Below are 25,558 nucleotides of genomic sequence, written 5' to 3' on the forward strand. Positions count from 1 at the left end.
GTTTGATGCCCAGTTCGAGTGGACGCTCCCCGAAGTGGGCCATCGCTCCCGGGATGCTCGGCAGCCGCCACCGATCCCGGGCCCGGTGCCATCAGCCTGCGCCCAGCGCCGCGAACCGCGGCGGCTTGCACCTCTGCAGCGGCCATGGGCTGGCCCTGGCAGGGGGGATACCGTCGGTTCCATCGAACCGTGCTGTCCTTTGCACCCCGGTGCGGACGTTTCCACAGCGGGCGCTGCTGCCGCCGCCCCTCTCTTTTCCCCGCCGCGGGTCGGACACCGCTGGGCCCCGAGGCCGGCGGGTGAGGCCAGCCGGCGGTCCGGTTTCCCGCGGTGCCCGACCGCCCTTTTTGCGCCATCCGGCCGAGCCGGTGGCCCCGGGCAGGGCGAGCCGAACGTGCCGCGCCGGGGCTCCGGGCTGCCGGCGTCCCCCAGCCCCGCTGCTGCGCCCGTCGGGTCCCGCGGAGCCGCCAGAGCTCAGCCCCGGGGGCCTCGCCCAGCACGGCGGGTCCCGGCTTGGCTCGGGGCGAGTTCTCCCCGAGTTGGTGGTTTGTTTTTTGTTGTTTTGGGTTTTTTTGGTTTTTTTTGTTGGGTTCTTTTTTTTCGGGGTGATTAATCGCCCTTTTTCCCAACCAGGGCCGCCCCCGCTGGCTTACCGTTCCCGCAACCGGCGACAGGCTAGGGCCGCGCTGGGCGACCGCCACGCCCCAGCCCCGGTCCCGGTCCCGAGCTTCCCGGTGTCTCGGTGTCCCGGCTCCGGCCCGGTTTTGCGCCGTGCGGGAGCTCCCGCGGCGGAAAGCGGCCGCCGGTGGGCGGCGGAGCCGGCACAAAGCGAAAGCTCGGTGCTGGCGGGGCCGAGGCGGGCCGGCGGGCCCCGAGCCGAGGGGGTTAAACCAGGAGCCTCCCCTTACCTTCAAAAAGTTAAAAATGTCTGGAGCCTGCATCTCTTAAAGGGGCGGTGCTGGCTGCAAGGAGTCTTGGCACCGGCTGCGAGAAAGGCTGGTCAGGGGCGTGAGTTCCCCTCCACCAGCACCAAAACATTGCAAAAAAAGGCAGAGCGCCCCACACTTTAGATAAGGACAATTAGCCACCAGCGAGCCCCTGCAGACAGCGAGTTAATTAGGGGTTTCCTGCTCTCCGGCATGCCCTGTCCCAGCTCCTGCCCCCCCGGGCTCTTAGCCCTGATGGCACCTGGGCTGGCTCTCATGGCCACCTTCTCGCTGCCCTCCCAGGCCGGGGACAGGAGAGCGCTGCCGGTGGAGAAACCTTCAGGTGTGAAGGGAAGAACTCTCATTCTCCTTGATGTCAACACCAAGAGCCCTGTCAGGATAATCAGTGAGAATTTCCTCTCCCTGCAGCTGGACCCCTCCATCATTCATGATGGCTGGCTCGATTTCTTAAGGTAAGGCAGGAGCCCCCCGGCGCCCTCCCCACGCCGCCCGCGGGGCGCCCCGGCGGCCCCGCCGCTCAGCCCCGCCGGGCTCCGCGCTGCTGGCGGCGCTTGTTGTGACGGAGGGAGCGAGGCCATGGTTTCCATTAAGATGCACATGTTTGCAATGGAGAAAGCATTTCGGAGACTTATCAGTTATGACTGCAAAAATGTCGTGCACCCCTCGCTCCAACAACCGCTCCTCTGCAAAAAGCACAACACGGGGCCGAGGCAGCACAGGGAAGGAAAAAAAAAAAAAAAAAACCCAACCAGAAAAACCCCCAAACCCAGCAGCAGGAACGGGGCCGCCTGCCGAGCCGAGCCTTCCCCAGGTCCCGACGGGCGGAGAGCGGGGTGTCGGCCAGGTCTTCAGAGCCCTCTGCTCCCCGAACTTCCAGCCGGGCTGCAGCTGCGCTGGGCTCCACCGGCGGTGCGGAGCGGCCGCGGCCTGGAGGCACTGGGGCGCCCAGAAAGCCCCTCTCCCTGCTGGGTAAGTCGGGGAGGGAGAGCGGGTCCCCCCCGCACGCCCCCTCCGAGGGTCCCTTCGGCTGCCGCCTCCGGGGAAGGAGCGGGGCGAGGAGGCGGGAGGGCGCGGGCGAAGCGGAGCCGGGCTGGCTCCCGCTTTCCTCCCCTCCCGCTCCGCTCCCCTCCCCGGCGGCTCGGCCCGCGGCACGGTCACGCGTGGGGCGCTCAGCTGAGCGCTTCTGCCTCCGGGACGCCGCTGCACTTGTCCGGGGGGCGCCGACGGTGGGGGGGGGTAGGGTGGGGGAGAGCGGAGGGGGGGGGGGGGGGGACGAACAGCGGAGTCCCGCCGGCCTCCGGGCCACCACCGCCGGCGGGCGGGGCGGCTCCCCGCTCCCGGGTCGCGCCGCTCGGCCAGCGCGAAGTCCCGCAACCGGGCGCCGCTGCGGTGGGACCGGCGCAGCACCGCGCCGGGAGGGGCAGCAGGACCCTGGAGGGCAACGGCGGGTCCCCGGGGCCCGTGGCCGCCGGTCGTTGTCGGTAGCGGGACAGGGAGGGCCCGTCGCGGCCCGCGGCGCCCTCAGCCCGTTCTCTCCTCTCCCCAGCTCCCGGCGGCTGGTGACCCTGGCGCGGGGCCTGGCCCCCGCCTTCCTGCGCTTCGCGGGCAAGAGGACGGACTTTCTGCAGTTCCACAACGTGAAGAACCCGGCCAAGAGCCGCGGCGGGCCCGGCCCCGACTACTACCTCAAGAACTACGAGGACGGTGAGCTCCGGGGCCGGGACGGGGGGCGGCGCGGCCGCGGGGGGCTGCGGGCGCCGGGCGGTGCTGCTCCGTCTGCACCGCGCTCCCTGCGCCCAGGCGGGGCCGTGCCGCGCCCGGGCAGTGCTGCCGCCGGGCACCGGGCAGGGCAGCCTCCCCGTACCCTTTCCTTCCCGAGCGGGGGGAGCCGGGGAGCTCGGCGGAGCCCGTCCGCCCGTTGCTGGTGGATCCGGCGGATGCCGGTCCCCGGGAACAAAAGGCCGGTACCGGGGAGCGGGGCTTTTCGTATCCCCTCCGCGCCGCCCCGCCGCGTCCTGCGGCTCCCTTCGCTCCCGAGCCCCGGGCGGGCAGCGCCGGCCGCAGAGGGAGATTTGTCCCGGCTCCCGGCGGGGACCGGGCGCCGCAGCCCTGGGGTGCCTGCGCTCGCACCGCCCCGCTCTTCTCCCGCGGCTCCGGGGGAGCCCTGCCTTTCCCCAAGGCCCCCGACGTCGTTTCTCCGCCCGCCGCAGCCCCGGGACTCCCCGCCGGGCTCGGTCGCGGCTGGGCCGCTCGGTCCCCGCTGCCGGTGCCCGGCCGGGGCCGCTCCCGCTGCCCCTCCGGACCGCTCTGCCATCGTAGGTCTTGCCGAAAGTTACCGCCTGGCCCAGGGCTTTCGGCTGCTCCCCTCTTCCCCGCGACCCTGCCCTGCTCCCCAGCGGTCCTCGGCTGCACAAAAGGCTTTCACCTTTTGCGGCCCTTAATTCACACAAAGAAACTTCGTAGAAAAGTCAGGGCCAAGTCTCCGTCCTCAGGCGTTTATTTTAAGAAGCAGAATACCATGTCCACATGCAAGAATTTATTGACTTTTCTATTTTGCTTTTTAAAAAAAAATTCCCCCCCCTTTTTTTTTTTTCTTACTCAATGACTTAACAAAAATTAGCTGAAGATATTTCCATAAGTAATTTTGAAGGCCAATTAATGCCAGACAGATCCCAGTGGGCAGGTCTGTAGAACAGAGGAACTTTTGCAGAGATCTAGTCAGCAGCACAGTGCTGAATGGAAAAAGCAGATGCATTTGCCAGTTTTCTGATGGCTCTTGCTCCTGCTGTTCCCCCATGTAACATCTGATCTCATGAATGTCCCTCTATTCCCACACACAGGCAGGTGGGTAAGTTTGTGTGCTCTGTCTTTTGCTTGATCTCCTAGCTGGAGCGATCCTGATGTTATTCCTTGTTTTTCTTCTCCTCATAACAAATCACAGGCAAAGTGTTGTAAGCTCTGCCTACTAAGATGCACTTCAGGAGAAAATGCTGACCAAACCTGCTGTAGCCACCTTGAACGGAAGAAATTAAGTGTAGTGCGTAAAATTGGGAATGGGACTCGTACAAAACATTTGTAGAAGTAAATTTTCCCACTTTCCATATTTCAGCGGCTTACAGGAGAGAACTTACACTTATTAAATGTCCTCACAACAGCTTTCGTGTTAGGAAAGCACTGAAAGCTTTTGGTTTTTTTCAGTTTTCCTCGTGGCAGTAAAGTTGAAATGTAGCAGCCCTTCGAAATGAAGCTTCTCATAGAAGTTGTAACCACAGGTCTTAACTTTTCATCACTAAAATATGGAACAGAACCATTGCGAATGTGGGTGAAGGAAGGAGGGGACACATGTGGTGTGTATCAAGCATTGGTGTAAATCAGAAAGGTGTGGTAAAAGGGATTTCCTGCCTGGAAGCAAAGCTTTCGTATTTGTTCTTAAGCTCTGTGTGCAAACTCCAGGGCTAGAGTTGCTAGTAGCTCGCATCTTTTTGTGCTGAGGCTGCACTGAGCGCTTCACTAGAGGGATCCAGTTCTCCAAAATGAAATCCTGATGCCACTTCAACTCTCTGCCCTGCTGTACTGGATCTGAGCAGCCATCTTCTCTTTTTGAAGCACTGATCTGTTTTTTGTTCCCTCATCTGTGGCTCACCCAGGACCTGTGTGGGATCAGGGCATGCACAGATGCTGCAAAGAACTTACAGCCTGAGCAGACAGCACAGAAAAAAGATGGCAACAGGCACCTGAGTGTGGGGGAAGCCGGCAAGCATCCCTCTAGGTACCCTTCCTCCTTCTCACGTTATCTGAGGTGGTTGGGGTTGTTTTCCATGTCTGTGGGCTTCTGTAAGTCCAGCATCTATTTTCCAAAATTTCTTGTGTGAGCTTTAGTGGCACAGGAGTGGGGAAGAAACTGGGGGGCCTCGACTAGTTTAAAAAGTCAGAAAATAATTAAAAGTGAAACTAGTGTATTTCTAAGTCTTATGCATCGCCTTAGTGATTTTTGGTGACATGACAAGTGGTAGCTCAGTTGTTTTCTGCTTCAAGTGTTTATCTTTTTGCTGTTCACTCTGGTATGCACGCAGACTCTAGGCCCATGACCCCAGTGCCTGGGCTCTCTTTGCAGCCCCCGTGGGTCCTCCCGTGCCTCATGCTCCCATGTGGTCCTCGCATAGATGGGGAGGGAAGGGCACACCTGATGTTCCTCTCAGATGCAGCAGCTCGGCAGGGTGCAGAACTGAGGGGTGAGGACATGTGTGCGAGACTGCTCTGAGAACTCAGTTACCAGTGAGTGACTCTGTGAGTGCTGTTCACATCACAGGCAGCTGCACTCCCCTGCGTGCCCACGGGCCACCCCAATGTGGCCATCTCTGGTGTTCTGAGGGACAGCAGCAGCAACAGGCCTGCTTTAAAGCATCCTTCATGGATCCTCTGCTCTGTGGCCGTGCTTGCTGGAGTTGGAATGAATCTCTGTGCAGGGATCTCTGTGCTGTAAATGTCCCTCTGCCACCCCAGTGCCCTCCAGACCAGGTATTCCCCACTGCTGCCTTTGATGGTCTTTTCTTTCTCTGTAGAGCTCCACCTTCCTGATGATTGGACCTTTTCAGAGATTCACCCTATTCTTTCCTCTCCATTTAAAATTATATTTATTTTCCTTGCAAACTGTTACAGCCATGGGTACCTCCACCTTCGGAAAATTGCCTTTACATAGACCCACCTTCGAGTTCACCAGCCCATCTTTTTCCTCTCCTTTCCTCCACAGAGAGCATGGGTGCTCTCTGACAGTTATAGTAGTTGCTTTTGACTTGTTTCTAAAATGTACTTCATTTTTCTGAAATAAGGCTTCAGGGTCATTCTTTTCTTGTACAAATTCTTCCTGGAAGCACAGACCTGGAAGTATTGTGTAATACCAGGTGTGTACAGCGTCTTTGCTTTGTAACTCCAAACAGCCTCACCCCAGTCCAGACCAGTCATGTTTGGGTAGTAAAGGTAGCAAAGTGGTGAGTGATCTGTGGTGCCAGCCTGTGATGCCCACGAAGAGGGTGCATGTGGTGACTTGTTTCAGCACTGCATAGGAAGCTGGCACAGCGGTTTCATCACCTGGTGACAGAGCAACTTGTAAAAGCAATTGCCTATGATAAATGGTTTAGGTGAGTCGTAGGGCATGCGGTCCCTGTAGATGGTAGTACGACTGCATGTACCCCGTGAACTGTGATAAATATTAGAAGGTCATCTAACTAATCTGTTATATTGACACCCCTGTCTGTAGCGTACACCAGGTGGCTGCCATCCCCTGCAGCCCCTGCTTTGCATATGATGTTGTCCAGCCTGAGGTCTGTTAGAAGCAGAAAACCAGTTTAATCTATGTCAAGCTCTGTGGTACCAAGAGGTGGGGCTGTGCCAGAGACTTTTTGACATTTAGTGATCTAGAGGTGTAACATTTTTAGCCTGACTTTTTCTCCCTTAAACGGTGTTTCTCTGTATGTGTCCTGCTGAGTTTGTTTTTCTTCACTAGCTGTGCTGAGAGTTGTGCTTTATTACCTAGGGATGTGTTTCCTTCCTGCCATAGACACATGTCCGATCCCTGGGCAGGTACCAAGTTGCAAGGTGTCATGTACAGGTCTCATGTAGCAGACGTGTGTTTCTCCTTTTGCTGTTGGATTGTCTACCAAGCAATCTGTCTGGCCTGTCCTTTCAACTGCCTTGCATGTGCCAAGGACTAGTTGGGTCTGAGGAATGGGGCAATAAGAAACATTGCTCTCCAGAAAAACAGGCTTGAGCAGCTCCTTTTTGAAGCAAATGCACAGGGCTACCTGCTTGCTCAGGCTGTAGTTGCTGGTACAAAATGTCTTCTGAAGTTGCGTTTGCTAAAACCTGACCTTGTATTGTGCCCTGGAGCTTGGTGTTGGGGTGTTACGTGTGATGTGGACACCTGGTATCGGTTCAGCAAGGGATGCTGCAGGTGCTGTCTCATTGCCTGAACCTAGAGCCCATTTTGGAAGCTCCTTGCTGGTGCTACAGCATGAATTTTGTGGGCTAAAGTGGAACCTCCTCATCTGCAGGGTGGTCCTCAACTGTCTCTCACCTTGAAGCCACACAGACCAGCTTTGGATGACCTGTGGTAGCATAAACATTGCTTAGAGTTTTTCCCTGTGCATATGTGCTGTGGAAGAAAACTCAAGGGAAAAAGAGAAGTTACTCATAGCTGGAGTTCTTCAAGATGTGTTGGCCCAAGCCACAACTTCTCCATTCTGTCCCTCAGGCTTTGTGTAGCCTATTGGGATTTTGTGGCTGAGAAGAGACCAAAGAACATTACCACACACAGCCAGTATGGCCCTGTGTGGGTCATGGGAGGGAGAGGGGAAGGGGAGAACATATGCATGCTGTAGGTAGTGCGTCAGAAAAGTTTCTGAGCTGAAGTGCATATGGACAACACATTTCAAAAATACTCTCTTAATTGCTGGTAAGTTACTTCCTTCTATTTGTCTCCTTTTTTGGAGAGGATACTGGGCATCTGGAAAAATGGCCAATTACCACAAAAAAATGGATAAAGATATGTTTCTTATGCCTTCCATACTAGTCAGGAGATTTTGCCGTATAGTGTGGAAAACTTCCCATTATGTAGTGTAATCCTGGCATAGGTTTTCTGGGCATCCTTTGAGTCTGGGATCCATTCCTTCAGATGCTTTCAGGTACCTAGCCCTGCATCTGACCCTCGAGACTTGTGTGGCAGTGGGTACATCATTCCACCCTTGCTTGGTCTTGTATTCCACAAGTGGCTTCTAGGATGCTGCAATTTTAGAGTATGTATGAGGGTCTTAGGTATTGAGTGGAAAGGAAGATAATAAACTGCTAAATGACCTGAAGATTCCTTTCTATGTCTGTGTGGTTGCACAGGGCTGGAGCTGACATCAGCCAGGGCTGCTGATCCCATTCTACTGCCCCTTCTGGCATGTTCCCGCTCTCTCCTATGCCTGGAGCCTGAGTTTACATGGTGAGTCAGTTCAGGGACCTCAGATGGCCAAAACGTGACGGTGGAGAGGCGACTGCAGTTCAGCTCATTCAGCCGCCTGAACCGATTAATGGTGTGTAACCACAGAGGCATAGAGGACAGTGCTGGGAAATGAAAGCCTGCAGTGCAAGGTGGGACTGCAGCAGCCTCAGCCTTGGTCAGATTAAATTGTACAAAACTGCGTCCTGAAGGTGGTGAAACTCATCTCTTGGTTCTCTGCTACCAAAAGTGTTGGTTCCCATACCTTCGATTTGCTCCGTGCCATGTCCTGCTGCTGTTTCCCTTGTGTTGGCTCTGGCATGTTTCTGATACTCTGCTAAGCCAGCAGAAAACTAATTCAGGAAAAAAAGGCAACTGTTTTACTGTGAATTTAGTGAGCAGGATCATGAGGATATGAGTATGAGGATACCAGAACTGGAGCTGGGGAGGGTTATTGCCATGTGGCTGGGACTGCCCCTTTGGCTCCGCCAGCTCATAAAACATTGCAGCAGGTGTTTCTGAATGAAGAACAACCCTGTTGTCCCAGTAAAAAGGAATTTTATTCCAGGAATTACCTCCTGTTTGTGGTCACCCAGAGCCTTTTTTTTGTCTGCCTAAGCATCACTTGATGGTTTAGGCATCTGTCCTTTCAGAGCTTGCAAAGGAAACAGTTGTTTTTTCACCCTCCGAGTGTTTAAAACACAGCTCCTTTGGGAGGGCTGCAGCATTTCAGACATTGCAAGCACTCAGTCCCCAAGATGGGTAAAACCTCTGATGTCCTTCAGTCTTCTGGGATTTGCCGGACCTGGGGCTGCTCTGTGCCTTGGTGTGAACTCTGAGGCAGCCTCCTGCTCTCTCGTTCACAGGAACCATGACTGCAGAGAAGAAACTGCAACCTGCTCTGCCTGGCAGGGAGTTCTGTGTAAGGAGCTCCAGGCTCCAGCGCTTAGTTGTTTCCTCAGAAATTAAAAAAAAATAAAGGTGTAGAAGTCACCTTATACAAGGTGACATACTGCCTGTGCAGGAGATAATTCCAAAGCTTGCCTGTTTATCTCAATTTTTTCTTTTTAAATTTCAAACTGTTTTACTAGAATCATACATGAAAATTGCTTTAATAACTGCAGAAAATGGTACAATCAAACCATCAGATCCTGATTTGTTAGCTATTTGCTGGTATATGGGTGAGATGAAAGACTTCTATGGTTATATGTTTGGTTGTTTATAATAAGCACACTTAAATTCTCTAAAAAACATAACATATTTTTGCTAGTTCCACACCTTTCTATGCTACATCTTCTTACGAGTGAAAAGTGATTCATGCAAAGTTACATGCACAAGGGAAATGCATGTGATTTTTCGTATACAACTATAGGTTCTAAATTAGCAGGTACCATTCAGGGAAAATGTTTTGAATTTATTATGGGTTGATCTCCGAATGCATTTAGGGAAGTAAAAAGTTAATCCTGTGTAAGGAACAGTAGAAAAGAATTGGAGAAACTCGTTGAGAACATTCTTAGGCTATAAGCAATCTAGGTGATGACATACTAACCAGTGTAAAGAATATATATGTGTAGAACAGGGTGATGGAAGTGATCAAAGTCACAACTTTCAGTCGTAGAGATTAAGGGGTTTATTTTGGCTTGGAAAAACTGACTGAGGATGTGATAAATGCTGTTAACCCAGTGGCACACAGAGAAGACAATTTGGGAATGATTATTTTCTTGTTTTCATGACACAAGAAATAGGGAGCAGCCAGTGGAATTATTACATATAAACCAAACAAATATGATTTTTTTAAAAAAAAATATAGTGGGAAATAACTTGTGGAACTCCTTGTCAGGGATTTTTTCCCAGCTAAAAAAAAAAGGAATGATACTAATGTGTCAGAAATTTGCCTATTGAAGACAGACATGATAAGGATGCAGTTTCTGGCTTGAGAAGTCTTCTGGCTTTCTAAATAGAAGTTGTGTTCCAAATTTCACAGTTTATGGGCATTTTATAATAATTTCAGCAGACAAATCTGTCTTTTAAAGCGTTTTATAATACGTTAATTTAAAACAATAGTTGTTTTACAAGTTTGGCAACCTGCAATTCATAAGAGTTTTGCCTGGTGACCCATTAAGCATCTATTTAACTTCTGCACTAACACAATTTTCTAATATTTCAATATTTTAGTAAGAATATCCAGTTTTTGTTATCAAAAGAGTCTGGGTTTTTTTCCTTTTAATTTCACTTTCTAAGACTGGAAAGCTGAAGCAAGCAGTCCCATTCGGGTGATGGGGAAGCTCAGCTTGTTCTGGTGCCATGGCAGGGGTGACTGTGGCTTTTGCTGGAGTGGTGATGGCCGTGAGCAGTGCTCGCTTTCTCACACACACAGAAAGATGAGTCACTTCTCTTCACCCTTCTGTCACACATCCCTTTGACCATAACCATATCCCTCTGCCCTGTCCCCACAAGCCTGGGTCTGTGCCTTCCTCCTCCCATCTTGCAGCTGATCGGCCGCAATAGCCTGTGTCTGCTCCATGACTCCTGGAAGGGAATTCAAGGGCAGATGGTGGCGTGAGCCACGGGATAGGCACTTGCACACAGGCCACGGTGATGCCCTGTAAATTCCCACGCACAGAAGTCACTCCGTGGGTGAGGGAGACCCTCCCCAGCAGGCAGCTGGGAGCTGCCTCCGTGTGCCACCCTGGGCTTTCGCAGCTTGGGAGCTCTCCGGCCTGGTACAGGTGTGGTGGGAAATGGTTAGTGCAACCCCCTGGTGCAGGCGGCTGCTAGAGCTCATCCTGGGATGCCCTGGGATGGGATTGTTGTGCTCGTGTCGCTCCTGAGGGGTGTTTTCTAACTCGTTCTTCAGAATTTCCGTTGGTAGATTCCGTGCCCTCCACGGGCAGCACGCGCGTAAGCTCTGGAGACGTGCGGATCCCCAGGCGGGACAGAGAAACGCGCAGGCGCTCGGGAACAAAACCGCCTTTGCAAACCCGCATCCTCCATCCAGGGCTCGCAGCCCGGCGAGGAGAGAGCTCCCGCAGGAGCCCGACGCCGCGGCCGCTCCCGGCGGGTGGAGGCGAGCGGGGCTGGGGCCGGCGATGGTCCCACGGCGGGTGCCCCCCGCCGCCGCCCGACGTGTTTCCCCCTCCGTGCGCCGGTGCCTCCCGCCAGCCGCAGCTCACCTGACCGCCACACGGGTGTGCTCCCGCCATACCGCACGGCGGCTGCCGGCGCCGCGGGACCCGCGCTGCCGCCGGGCCGCCCCGGAGCGCCGCGCCGCCGGGGGTCTGCCGCTGCCCGCCGGGCCGCCGCCGCGGGAGCCTGAGCTGGCCAGGGTACTGACCCGGCACGGCCCGGCACGGCCCGGCCCGCTCGGGCGCAGCCCCGGCTGCCGCCTTCGGAAACCATTTGGCATCCTCTGGGGCTCCCACATCTGGAGTTCTTCTTTCGCACTTCTGGCAAGAGCTGCTGGGTTTCGCGTTTTGCTGGGTGGCTTGTTTCTATTTTTTTAAAATCGTAGTGAGTGTCACAGAGTAGAATCAGAGGATGGTTCGAGTTGGAAGGGACTTTAAAGATCACCTCGTTCCAGCCCCCCTGCCACGGGCAGGGGCACCTTCCACTAGACCAGGTTGCTCCAAGCCCCGTCCAACCTGGCCTTGAACACTGCCAGGGAGGGGGCAGCCACAGCCCCTCTGGGCAACCTGTGCCAGTGTCTCACCACCTTCATAGTGAAGAATGCCTTCTTTATATCTAATTTCAATCTTCCCTCTTTCAGTTTAAAACTGCTATGCTTCATCCTATCCCTACACTCCCTGATAAAGAGTCCCTCCCCATCTTTCCTGTAGCCCCCTTTAAGTACTGGAAGGCTGCTATAAGGTCTCCCTGGAGCCTTCTCTTCTCCAGGCTGAACAATCCCAACTCTCTCAGCCTGTCCTCGTAAGGGAAGCACTCCAGCCCTTGATCATCTTCGTGGCCTCCACTGGACTCGCTCCAACAGGTTTGTGTCCTTCTTACGTTGAGTGCCCCAGAGCTGGACACAGCACTGCAGGTGGGGTTTCCCAAGAGCAAGGTAGAAGGAATCACCTCCCTTGACCTGCTGGCCACACTTCTCTTGACACAGCCCAGGACATGGTTGGCTTTCTGGGCTGCAAGTGCACATTACTGGCTCATAGTTAGCTTTTCATCCACCAATATCCCCAAGTCCTTCTCTGCAGGGCTGCTCTCAACCCACTCAGCCTGTATTTGTGCTTCTCCTGGAGCTCCTGCTCAGGGGCTGCCTTGTCCAGCACCTCCTGGGGTACCCTCCTCCTTGCTCTCTTTGCGTCTTTCTTTTTTCTATCTCATTCTTTAAGATTTCAGGGCTGCTTCTCCTAAGTTGCACTTGTTGAGATTTCCCCTGAGCCTCCAGAAGCTGTGGCTTGCTACCCCTCTTCCCTCGGTGCTGCTGGTTCAGAAGAGTGGCACAGAGGCGTCTCCTCCTCTACACTGAGTACAGCCTGGCGAGGTCTGGATGACCAGACACTGAGTTGTTTGGGGAGCTCCATATCCCAAATATCTGCCCACTGTTTAAACTGGAGCTATAATGAATGTGGGGTCCACCTCCATTTTTAGGTCTTGGGCAAGTTTCTTGTGTCCTTCATCAATCTGAGAAGCCAGGACCTTGCATGTCTTGCCTCTGCTTCCTGAATGTCTGCAGTGGCAGTTCTGAGAATCCCATGGAGATGACTGCCAGAGAGTGCACCCACTTTCTGTGCTGTCACACCTTCTCTCAGATTCTCCCAGGGATTTCTCTGAATGTGACCTGACCTCCTTGTGCTAATCCCTGCCACGGCAGCTCCCTCACCTAAACACAGGACTCCAAATGCTGCTCTTGCACATATCTTGCAGAACAGAAGATTGTGTCATTCATTAGGTGGACAGAGTCTGGGTAGACCCAAATCTTACTCAGTGTCTACCTAAGAGGTTGTCCCTAACTACAGATGACAGGTGCTTTAATGACCTGTCTGTTCTGAGCAGTCTCTTTCAGGCAGGCTTTAGAGAAGCCGTGTTAATCACAAACTATGCAGTAAAGAGACAGACAGAGCACAGCCTGGGCAAGACAACTGTAGTGACTTTAGGATGAGACTCAGAGACAGGAAGATAGTGTGGCTTCCAGTCCTCCACCCACTTTTGGAGGGGGTTCCCTGCCAGCCCAAGACATAGCAGAGCTTTGAACCCAAGTTTGTTGAACCTGAGATTTGACACCTTGAAAGACAGGAGCATTGGAAACATCTTTTGTTTTCCTTGGTGTGTGTAACAATAATGGAGCTGGAGAGTGTATGTGGAGCAAGATGTGACTCTTCTGACAACAAGCTCATTCAGCAACTTCTAGTTACATGGGAATTGAACCAAGCTGGAGAGAGTATGTGGAGCAGGACATGACTCTCTTCTGACAATAAGGTCCTTCAGAAACTTCTAGCTAGATAGGGATTAAACCAAGTAAAGTGCAGCCTCGTGATGCAAAGGATGACCTCATGCAATGTGGTGGAAGAACTCCAACTTCCATCCATTCTTATCAGTGCTGGCTGCCTAAGGTTTTGTAAGAATTAGACACAGCATATGGTGCCTCTGGACCTGAGCATGTTGCAGAGTTTATTAAACTCAGAAAGGGACCTTACAAGGACTAGTTTGCACCACTCCCCTCCTGTTTAGACTGGACATATCTTACTTGATTCTTGTTCTGCCCTGCTGCCCCCGTCTTTCCATTTCCCCAGCAGGTGAGTAGTTCTAGAAGAAGGACTATCATATTCTTATTTCACAATATGATTTATAAAATGCTCATATGAAGAGAAAACAATTGTTAAAGAGTCCTTCTGAATTGAATGTCAGGAGTTAGAATGGTACAGAGACCTGTTCAGAGTCATAAGCCATGCTGACCTAACTCTAACTGTGATAGCTGCAGTGAGGATAAACAAAGTGAGAACAAGCCTTCTTCATCACCTCTTGACAGGCAAGGGTAAATGGAAGCCAGGGGTCACCAGAATGGGATTTAGTCTTTTCTCATTATTTAGTGTCAAACAGACCAGTAATAGGGTTGTAATATAAAGGTCGGGAGACTTTTGCACTTTCCTGCAAGGGAGGGGTCACCATTGTAAGACATCAGCTGCTAGGCAGGTGAAGGATGGAAGGGGCAGTAGGTTGAGTGAGCATATTGAAGTCAATGACTTGAATTTTCTGTGGGAGAAAAGGATACTTGGGCAGAGAGGGTTCATTGGATAGGTGGATCCAAGGGGCTTAGACCCTTTTTTTGGGTTGCTTGTGCTGAGGGATGGTTGTGTGGCTGTCATGTTGGCTGGTGCTGATCCAAGCATCTGGTGAAAATGAAAGCTGAGGTTTGGCCATCTCCCTTTTTTCTTTCCCTTTTGCTGTAGACATTGTTCGCAGCGACATTGCCCTGGATAAGCAGAAAGGCTGTAAGATCGCCCAGCATCCTGACATAATGTTGGAGCTACAGAGGGAAAAGGCAGCTCAGATGCACTTGGTTTTGTTAAAGGAGCAGTTTTCAAACACATACAGCAACCTCACATTAACAGGTAAGGCTGCAAGACCAGCTCTGGAACCAGGAGCTGGGGCTAGTTCTTGCTAACTCACAGATAAGTTAAACTCTTGGATGCTTCACCTCTGTATGAATCAGCATCTCTCTGGCTGCCTCTGTTTCCTACCAAGGTTACTGGGTGCTGGGAGGGAAAGGATCTGCAGGAACTGGTGGTGGACTCATAAGGCCTCTGCAGCTGGCACCTACACAGACACTCCAGATTTGGTGCCCCTGGACAGAATGTTTTCTACAGTCTGACCTAAGCAAAATACCACGGCACGTGAAGTGCTAGAGAAATCTCCCTGCTAACAGTTCACGTCGATGGGGCTGCAGCAATTACTAAATTTGGAGTCCTTTAAGCTGCAGCTGACTTTTTTTTTCTTTCCAGAGCATGCACTTTGTGTGAACCCAGTAAATATTAAAGAGCAAATATAAAGGGATAATGGCCCAGACAGAGATGAGAGGATACTCTTTTTCTGGCAACTGTTTGTATTATCCAGGGAGCAGAATCTCAAAGGGTGGAGGAGACTGCCACATTTTGGATACACATTTCGTGGTGCTTGTAAAGGACTGAAGTCTTCGGGCAGTGAGCAGGCAGAAGGATGGGATCCCAGCAGCCAGCAGTGTCCTTTCATAGCTGTTCTCCTTATCACTACAGCTGGATGAGCCACAGACTATGGCAAGGAGGAAGAGACTAATAAATCAAACAAGATCTCTCTCTCCTCTTGCTGGGTCCCTTTCCTGTGAAAGACGGGGAGGCATCTGATTTTTGTGAGAGGGAGGGCCCTGTGCTCTGGCTGGGGAGGAGATGGCAAGCCCCATGGTGGCCCTCCCCTGCTGCTGGGCTGGGAGAGGCAAGTGGGTCCTGTGCAACTTCCCCCCACCTCTGCTGCTGTCTCTAATTCAGTGTCCATCCCCTGCCTAGAAGATAGCATGGGTCTGTGTCCTTGCCAGTGCAGCAGTGAGTTCTGGCTCTCCTGGGGACACTGGTTGTGCTGGACCCCTCGGGGACCCCAGAGGTGGGATGGCAATACCAGGGCTGGCAGAGGGCTCAGCCCAGAGGGCCAGTGGGCATCAGGGCCATGAGTGTGGCTGAATCACATCATTCCTGAAAGACCAACATTTAAATGGGAGAGCCGTTTCTCATTCTCTGTAACGTAATCCACTTGGCTGTTTATTCCCAGTACAACTGCTGGAATCAACATTGTCAGCTTTTCCCCTGACAACTTGCTTACTTTCCACTAAACAAACTTCCCTTGAGAAGAGAAGCTGCTCTCCCCTATCCTCCTTCCCTCACTGCTTCAAAAGCTCTCCAGCATTGCTCACATTTTTTACAGAACCTGCAGAGCAGAGGTGCTACCTGGTTATCAGCTCAGCTCTTAGCCTTTTCAAGTGTGTTTACAGGATAGTTCAGAAGGTTTTAGCTCTAACTCTCCGGGGGGAAAGAGCAATTTCACTGGAATATTACCCAAAGAACTATTTTAATGTCCTTTAACTCCCTTTGAATGTGAGCAGAGCAACTTCATAATTGTTATGAAGTTTAATCTTTTATTTCGTAGACATAGTCTGAGAACATGGACTCTAGACAGCTAAGCATAATATTTAACTGGAACTCTACTAACTTGTGTAAATATTTCCCTTCTCCGTGATGGATCTGGTGTTTGGGGTGGGCAGAGGGGGCTGTACATCTGTTGCAGAAGGGCATTCCTTACCTTCAGAATTCAATCAGCCAGAGTTTGCTTGAGGACTTCTTTTTTGTTCGGCACCATGATTTTATACAGTGCTGCAGGGAGTCCCCAGGTCGTGAGGGGAGGTGCAGGAGCAAGGATCCAGACCTGGTTTAGGGAGGGACTGAGTTTGCAGGGGAACAGGTTTTCCTCCTGGAGGTCTGTATCCAGGAGTCACTTGGCCTCATGCAGTGCATGTACTGTGTATGACACTAGTGTCTGACCTAGACTGGATTCAACCCCACACCTCTGTGTAAGAGGGGCTCCTACTACTGCTAGTGCCTGCAGCATTTTAATTGTACCAAAGAAATGGAAATGGAGTGTCTTGCCCAAAGTCATGTAAGAAGAAAGGTGCTTTTCAATGGGAGAGCTATACTAGGAAAGCTTGGAAGCAGGAATACCATTGTGAGGCATCTTTACTTCCGTGCTACTACAACTACAACTGTAGTGATTTGTATTAAAAAGTCTCCTTCTCTTCTGCCTCCTCCCAGATGACATAGTTACATGAACAACTTGAAAGATCAGGCCTCCCACACTGCCTGCAAGTGTGGGCAAGTGATATTACCATCAAACTGCCATGCAGTATCCTCGTGGCTTTAAGAATGAAAGCTTTTAGAGTGCAGGGAGTGTGATTCTGCAGTCCCTGTGGCATCAGTGTAAACTGGGGGCTTTTTCAAGTCTGTTTGCCACTTGCACATGGTTCTCAGTGTGCTCCTTATCTCAGTGATCCGACAGGGTCGGGGTTCTGCACTGGGATTTAAGCTGCTCCCAGCAGCAAGTACCTCCAAGGTAAGGGTCTATTAAAATGAAATGTGTTTTTTTTGTGCTAAGACACCACTGAGACTGAGTGAAACTAGGCAGTCTTTCTGGCTCTTGTTCCTCCAGGCACACATGTTAGACTCTGGCTTAGGCCACTTGAGTTTCTCTAGCTTTCCTCAGCAACTGTCTGCAGTCTTTCTCTTGCATCTTGCATTTATTTTCGGTACGTGATCTTTCTAGGCTTACCAAGCCTGCTTCCCTGAGATGAGTGATAGTCTTTGATCTGTGACAGTACTACTTAAATGCTGTATAACATTTTGAGGCTTATTAATCCTTGCTACTTCCCTCTTGGTGCTCAGCAATAGGTATCTTATTTCACAGATCAGCGTCTCTGATGCTCTCAGGTGAGCCTGTGGTAGAGCAGGGGAGAGTGCACAGCATTGCCTGTTCTCCTCTGGGAACCAGCTCGTTCAGTTCAGCCTGCAGTAGGATAGGGAGGAGGAATCTTTGCTTAGAAACATTACTCCTTCCCAGTTGAGTTAGGTGGAGCAAGTGGTGATTCTTTTATGGCTTGTATCAACTGGAGTAGAAATTGCAATCACCACAGCAGGCTCCCCTCATTTTCAGCCCTCAGGAGAAATGTCCAGGTGACACTAAGGTGATTTTGGAGCCCTGGAGCTGAGGGGTGAATGCATAGTGTTGGGCTGGCAGCAGGTGAGGTGTGAGGAACTGCCTGGGGCAGTGGAGACACAATGTGCATGCAGGTTTTAGGGAGTGAGCGAGTGGGGCAGCAGCAGGCAGAGATTTGATAGATTGAATCTGAATCCCTCCATCTGCGGTGCCAGTTTGGGGTGGGTTCTTGTACTGCATTTGTGCTTTAAGAGACTGGATATCCACAGGTTCCTGCACTGTTATTAAGTAAAACCTATAAAGCCCAATGGAAGAGGGAGTTGCTTAGGTCAATAGAAATATGTGAAAAACTGCCCCCTCCTGTATTTACATAAAGTTTTAAGCGTAACTGAGCTTCCCAAGATAAAAGTACGAACATAAATTCCCCTCTAGGAGTTCCCATCCTGAGGACACAGAATAGTGCCCCACTTATCCGGAACAGTGGAGAAATGTCTCTTCTTTCTACTCTACCTTCTGCCTGAAGCTACAATGCAGATTACTTCACTGCATCAAGAGACTGGTGATGACAGCTCTCTAGCCTGTTCTACCACACCACATCTGTACTGAAAAGCCAGTGAGGTATCTGTAGGGTGTGTGGTGGGAGCCCTCCATCATGTGATACAGCTGCCAAAAGCAGTGGTTAAAGGAAGGTACCCTCCCCACAGGGTACATAATGCTTCCAGTTGGCCCTCTGTGGCCCCACCCTGCTGAGGGTGTTAATAGAGGGTCTTTTCCAGCTGCACTGAGAGAGACTTGAGGGGATTAAAATCAGGTTGGAGCTGCTATGAACAGAGCTGAGAGTTGCTGAAGAGTGCATCTCATTGTGTCAAACATTGTAATCTTGTGTTTTATAGTGGCATCCCCTTACCCCTATTAAGGTCATTAGATAACTTAAACTCTGCCATAACAGCAGTTGTGAGCTCTGTGTGAGGCTTTCCTTGGAAAAGTATGTTCTGGTGATATTAACAGCCAGGCAGTAGACCATTTTCATGCAGGGTAAGTGGCACAGGTGTGTGAGGTGATGATGGATGGTGCATGCCAGGTTTTCCCAAGTGGGGATGCATAATGGCAGGGTGAGTGGAGCAAAGTAGAGCATAGTGTGTGTGTGGCTACTACAGAGCAACCATGCGTGGGGTGGTGCAGGGCAGGGATGAGAGCAGTGTGTCTGCCTGAAGAGCTTGCAGGTAGGAAGCTGCCCCACAGAAATACGTTTTTCTCTTCTCCCCTGCAGACATCAAGAGTCACAGTTGTGCTTGTTCCTTGGTGGGGAATCACATGGCTCAGGTTGAGCACCTGTGACATTTGTGTTTCCTGCACTTACGAACCTCCCCTGGTGATTTTGTGATTTCTGATGAATGCTGTGACTCTGGGAGATGGTGGTCTGGAGCAGGACATATCTGCAGGGCCTGGGCCCCGTCCCATGGTGTGCTAGTTCTGGAGGGGACCATGGCTCAGAGGCTGCACTTGCAAGGGGGTATATGCAGAGCGTAGGGCACAGGGCAGAGTGTGCTCTTGGTGCATGTGCTGCTGGGCATTAAGGCTGCTCTACTTGGTTTTGCTGGAGTTTTCCCTAGATATATGGTTTTATCCCGAGTTACAGCTAACTCCATGGGGCTGGAGGTGGGGGCCACATCATGAGATGGGACCTGGGAGGGTTTCTGCAGAGGTAAGTGCAGCATCCATGCCTTTTTGGCACCTTGTTTGGGATCAGCAGCCTAAACATCCTGTGGTCTGCACAGTAGTGATACGTGTTATAGCTGGTTTACTGGGTGCTGCACTGGGGTGGTCTGCACTGTGCTTGCCCTCCAGATTTCCTTCAAGGACAGTGATCTCTGGGGCTGTGTAACAGACCTGTGAGTGGCTTTCGGATTAGGCTGTCTGCCTTTCTGTCTATTGCAGCCCCTTCCGTTATCCACGTTATCCACAGCATTGCACAAAAGAGATCTGAAAGGGACCTCAAGAGGGCATCTTCTAGCCTTTTCCGTGACAAATCAGCTGTACCTGGTCTCTGCTTGGGGAAAGGTGTATAAGGAGAGGCAATATCTTTTATGTGATCAGCTGATACAGTTGGAAAACCAGACAAACTTCTGTGGGGCTCAAACCCTTTGTTGGGGCTAAAGAAGAAAAAGCAACATTCAAATCTAAATATATGATGGAAATAATTTCCATGAGTTTTGTCTCCTTGATTAGCACAACAGGGGTACTGGTGAAGTCATCTCAGCAAGGGGGGAACACAGTAATGTCATCAGCTCATATGGGAAAGCGAGAGGGAGACAGAATTGCTGTGAAACACTTGGGGGTTTCCTGGGAGGAAGGGACCAGAAAAATTGTAATACGTCATTAAAACAATATCTGTGCTGAGCCCATAGTTAATAACCAGCAGAGTTGCTGGGTCGGTGTTCAGGTGTTTAGGTAGGATGTGTTTAGGTTTTCAATAATGAGCATTCTGAGGATGGTTTGCAGGTGTCTTCTGAGGCCTCAGGATAAGAACTGAGGGGACTGTGCTGGGAAAAAAAAAATCCAACGTGGAAAACAATCTCTTGTAACTGAGTATTTTTGTGCCATTATCAGTTGTTTATATGAGCTCATTCTGAAGCAAACTGGCTGTTTGTTTTCACTACGCAGCCTTCTGAGGGCGTTTGGTGTGTAGCTGCAACATATTGTGTTCCTGGGCATGTCTGTGTAAAGCCAGCAGGTTGTCAGGGCTTGGCAGCCAGGCACTGGCATTGCCCAGGTTATGGGATCATCACTGTTAACTGAATCAAATGGTGTGGCTTTATCCTTGTTCTTAAACCTCCTGTGATGGGAGTGATGTACTCTCTCTCATCAGTCGGCTCTAGGGTGTAATTATCTATATCATTACGGAGTTGGTGTTTTTAAAATCTCTTGCTTCAATTTAAGCCCATTACGGCATGTCCTCTCCCTGTGGACACGGAGAGCAGCTTACAGCACTCCTTTCCTCTTTGCAGAAATCTTTTACATATTTGAGGCTTGTTATCATGTTTCCCTGAAGGCTTTTGTTCTCTACGCTGAACAACTGCCTTTCGTTTGCTCTTTCCTCATGGCCATGTTATTTTCAAGTTGAATGACACATGCATGGTCGATTCTGCCTCTTGAGGTCCCTTTCAGCCCTCTTTAAAATTTTTTGTGGTTCTGTGTCTTGTTGGGGTCCCTTGGGCTGTCTCCACTTGGTCTGGGCTGTTTTTGAAGTATGTTGCTGTGAAATGAGCCCAGTGTTGTAGCCCAGGTCTTTCTTGACTGAGAAGAGCAGCAAGGTTATTTCATGTACCTTGTGCATGACACTCCTGTCTGTACAGCCCTGTATAATAATGGATTTTTTTGTACAATACTGATTGTTCATGCCTGCACTTTTTTGTACTATTTCCCAACCAGCTGTGCGTTCCCCATATGGAATTTCATCTAGACTATTTTCCTAATATTCTAATTAAAATGTTATACAAAACTGGAGGTAAAGCCTTGCAAAAGTAAAGGTATAGAACATATGTTGCCTCTCTCACATACGAGACCCTTTTACTCTGTCAAAGAGAAGGCAGGTTGCCTTCACATGGCAGGGCTATTGCTTCCAGCCCTTCCTTGCAGATGGATCGTTTGATGATTGGTTTCAAATTTTTTCCAGGAATTGAAGTTATGTTGACTGGCCTGCAATTTCCTTGATTTTTCAACCTGCTGAATATAGCCACTATATTTGCCCTTTTCCAGTCTTTTGAAACTTCATTTATCTTCCAGAAATTCCCAGAGATAGTTGCTGACGTACCCCAGCCTGTTTGAAAACATCAGACTTCAGTAATCTTCTTTCTCCTTATGTGCTGCTATACCTTACACTTCTACTCTACTGCTTTTAATTATGTTAACTTTTTCATGAAGTCTGAACCAACAAAAACATTAAACATTTCAGCTTTAACTCTGCAAGTTGTTGGCTATTGTGAAATTGTGTCCCAACTTATACCTCTTTTCTTCCTGAGACAGCTGTGAGCCAAACCCCTGGGATCCCCCGCCTCCCCTTACCCTAATTAGTAGTTTTACAACTCGTTGTGTGCTGACGGCATGTGTGTGTGTGAGAGAGGTCATGAAGGTGAATCACTTTTTCAGGTGACACTCTCTAGTCTGTTAGGCAACACTTTGGCTTTCTCATTATCTGATTTGGTTATTGCTTTTGTAACTGTGGGGAACGTAGCTTCTTACGATGTGTTCAGTATTTATTAAATTCAATTTACCATCCAATTTAACTAGCCTCACAAGAGAAGATATTTTATAAATTGTACATCTTAAAATTAGCAATTATACGTACATTAGAATATGTAATGTCATTACCAGAACCAGCCAGTTCTGGGTGCTGTGTAGAGAATAAAGAAAACACATAAACCTAACAGAAAACAGATTTCGGTGGGAGGGGGGAGGGCTGACATGCACTAACAGCTTTAGAAGGGCCTGTGGTGTGTTCAGTGGCATAAACCAATCTATTAACCTTTTCTCCCTGCTCAGGAGGTGATGAACTCTTTGGTCTGCCTCTTCCCGCTGATGTAGTTATCAAATGTCTCCTCGGTACTGCTGGTGATCCCTGCTGTGAGCTCTTTCTGTTGAACACTTGTCTCTTTTGCTCTGTCCCTCTCTCCTAGTGCCGTTCTTTTGTGCTCATCTGTATCAGCCTGATGGGGTTTCCATTTCTCCTTCCTGTGCTGCAAGCCATGGAGGAGTCTGTGATTTACCCTTATTGTACCCCCACACTAAGATAATTTGCATTTGTTCCCTTATCTTGCTGTGTGTTTACAAAACGCCATCTTTATTGAACTCCCTATTCATTCTGCACAAAATCTCACTTGCCAACCCTCTGAGACTGCCTCCCTCCTTACAAAGCACTGTTTTAATTCTGCCTCTATTTTACCTTCTATTCCTAACCAGTACAAAGACTAGTTTTGAGCTCCCTCACCCATGGTGCTTTCCACCTTTGTGTTTTTTTCCATATTTCCTCTGTTGATGAGAATCAAACCTCAAGGAGCCTCCTTCCTAGTTTTGTTCCTGTCTCTTCTTTCACTTTTTTTTTTCTTGGTGCATTCCGGGAACTTGATGCAAGGCTGTGTCTGATGTCTTCCTTTCCTAGCAAATGTGTGGGCAGTTAAAGGTCCCTAATTACCAGCGGGTTCTGTGTTTCAGATGCTCCCAATAAGCCTGTGCTTCTGATCTCCGTGATTTTGTAGCCTAAAGCAGACCCCCAGTGTGCTAGTGTCTGGGCTCCTTCCACTCTTACGTTACACAGAGATTTTTATACCTGCACTTTGTGTTACTGAATTTCACCCCCTGCTTTTATGCTGGGCCCCAAGATCATCCAGACCTTCTTGTGTGACATTTCTCTGCTGTTCTGATGATAACTTTCCTCTTTGTCAGCATTGTGCTTAACTCTGATATTCAAACCCTGGGACTTTCTTTTCCTCTCACCATCAGGTTAGAAACCCTCTCTCCCCCTATGCTGATGTAATGCCTACGAGCAACATTCAAATATTGTGGGTTTTCCTTTCATAAGCTGAACAGATTTGGCTCCTTAAGCTTTGCTTTGACAGAGTTGCTTCATAGCTCCTCCTTTGTCCTGTGGCCATGCAGGATAGACTTTTCCATCCTGGAGATACGAGCTCTGTATTGTTTTCCCATAGGTGTATTATCTTGCGCTTGGCTGAATTAAAGCATGCTTGGTTGTATGGTGGCCATTTAGCTGTACAAATTGGATCACAGGGCACACAGGGGCTGTTTTGTTCGTTATTTACTAACCTACGTTTGTACTATCTGCAAGCTGCCTCTAAGGATCTTATATTTATCTTAAGTGATTGGTAAAACCCCTACATCCTGTGGGATGGGAAGCAGGCAATGAATATGTTTTTGTCTCATCAGCCACTTCCATCTATCTAGTTACGCCAAATTATTTCTATTAACGCAAGTTCTTAAATCAAGCTGTAACATCAGTTAGACAGGACTTGATTCTGTACAACATATGTTGGCTGGTAATTAGCTGAGACATGAATATAATGAATTATTGGTAGATTCTTATATTGGCTTTTAATTATTCTGTCTAGGTCTGCTGTCAGGCTGACTGGCTGTCGCTTCCTAGGTCAGCTACTCCTGCCTAAGTGCCGGCATGGGGCTAGGGCTCTCCTACCCTTCTAGAATTACTTGGCATTCCAAGATTTATTAAAAATTAGCATCAATGGGTCAGAGATCTCCTTAGTGCACTTGGAGGTGCAAATTATCCAGGGTGGGTGATTTAACAGTGTTTATCTAAAGCAGATGTTATCTAATACGTCTCTTGGTCATGAGTAAACTGTGAAGTCTATCATAGTTGTACGATGAATCCATCATCTTATCTTTTTCCCAAATAGAGAGGGCATATATTTATATTTTTGTAGTTATACTGGTAATGTTACTGTGTGCACAAAATAATGGATCTATGACTCTGTTCACGTTTCCCTTCTTTCTTCTATAAATTCCCACTATTACCTTGGCAAGGCATGAATTTTTCCATCGCGTTTTTTAAATACTTTAATAATTTTCTACACTTTGTAATTTGCAGTTGGTTGCTATTTCTTTAGCTTTACAATCATGGCTTATATTGTTTTCTATTATTGCAGTCTATACCACTGCGTAAGGATGGGTTTCTAGCCAAAATCCCCTTCCAGCCGGGTGGTGGAATATGCTGATTTTGGCCATCTAAACCACCTAAAAACAAAGCAAAAAACCTCTTTAAAATATTTCTTTGGGGTTTTTTGTACAATATTTTCTTCCCAGTGATTTAATTGGATAATTCTTCTTAGCCTGGAGAAGTGGAAGCACTTTGTATGTATATTTCTGATTGTGATTGTAGTCCCACTAGCTTTTCTCAAATGTAGGCTTTGAGAAGGCAGTTTCTGATGTGGACAGAGCAGGGAATTCTGTGTTTGAGTTCTCCACATTTAAAAAAAAAATCCTAGCAAATTGTGACACAGAAACAAATTTCACTGCAGTGTTACCAGCTTCAGCACTCCAGCCACCATTCCTATGTATTTGCTCCTGGTGAAAAACAACAGAAATGGTTCTTTTCGTGCTGCTGGGAAGCTTGCAGCTCGGGATCAGGGGTGTGTGTCTGTGGTGTGCAGGATACATCTCTGACAGACTCATGCTTTGTGGCTGGGCTAACTCATGGAGAAAATGGAGAGGAGAGGGGAGAGGCGCAGTTGGTAAGCCTGGCTTGGCGGGGAGTGACAGAGATAATCTCTGCGGCCGGACCCTGGCTCCCGCCTGCCCCGCGCTGCTCGGTGGGGGCACTGCCTGCTGGTGGGAACGCAGTTTGATTCCCAAGGTTTGTTCTCCGGTTGCTTGCTCTAACCCCTTTTCCATCTGTCTGTTCATTTATTATTTACCACTTTCTCTTGCTATTTTCTTCGTTAGCTAGTTCTCAATGCTCTTGGCTCAGGAAGGGGATGTTTTACAGAGAACACAAGGTAGCAGCAAATGCTGTTGTACTGCTCCTCTGCCAGCCTTCCTTGTTGTGGGGACAGAAGTGTGTGGCATGCACAGTTAATTAAATTCTTTAACGTTTTTCCAAGTTGAGAAAAGGGTCAAAATCCTGGAAGTAAGAAGTTGTTGGAGTCCCCCACGTGGTCCACACTGCTTTTGCAGAGGCTTATAGTGGGGATGGGCACACTGGGGTGGGAGAGTAACCTAAGAGCCTGTGGATATTCATGCTTTGTGCAGCTAAGTGGTGTGGGGAAGAGTGAGGTTACAAGGTGTTCAAATGAAATTTTGGATCTCTTTACTTCATTAAGTTTTATATTGGGTTGCTGTGCCAAGAGACACAATCATTGACCTTCTTAAAGAAATTAAAAACTCCATTAATTTAAATACTTTTCCTGTTGAAAAGGTGGCAAAA

The 25,558-nt window shown here is 49.7% G+C and overlaps 1 protein-coding gene across 1 annotated transcript in view; it reads left to right on the top strand.

Annotated features, from left to right (window-relative positions):
• The first annotated feature begins 1,139 nt into the window (after nucleotides 1–1,139).
• The window catches only part of HPSE2 (heparanase 2 (inactive)), a 115,217-nt gene continuing 90,798 nt past the window's right edge, over nucleotides 1,140–25,558 (top strand). The window contains exons 1-3 of the mRNA XM_074908408.1: nucleotides 1,140–1,399; nucleotides 2,494–2,651; nucleotides 14,328–14,489. Coding sequence (XP_074764509.1) covers nucleotides 1,140–1,399; nucleotides 2,494–2,651; nucleotides 14,328–14,489 — 580 coding nt within the window. The remainder of the gene's footprint in view (nucleotides 1,400–2,493; nucleotides 2,652–14,327; nucleotides 14,490–25,558) is intronic.

Source organism: Athene noctua, chromosome 5 (genome assembly GCF_965140245.1).
Source record: "Athene noctua chromosome 5, bAthNoc1.hap1.1, whole genome shotgun sequence".
Lineage (NCBI taxonomy): Eukaryota > Metazoa > Chordata > Aves > Strigiformes > Strigidae > Athene > Athene noctua.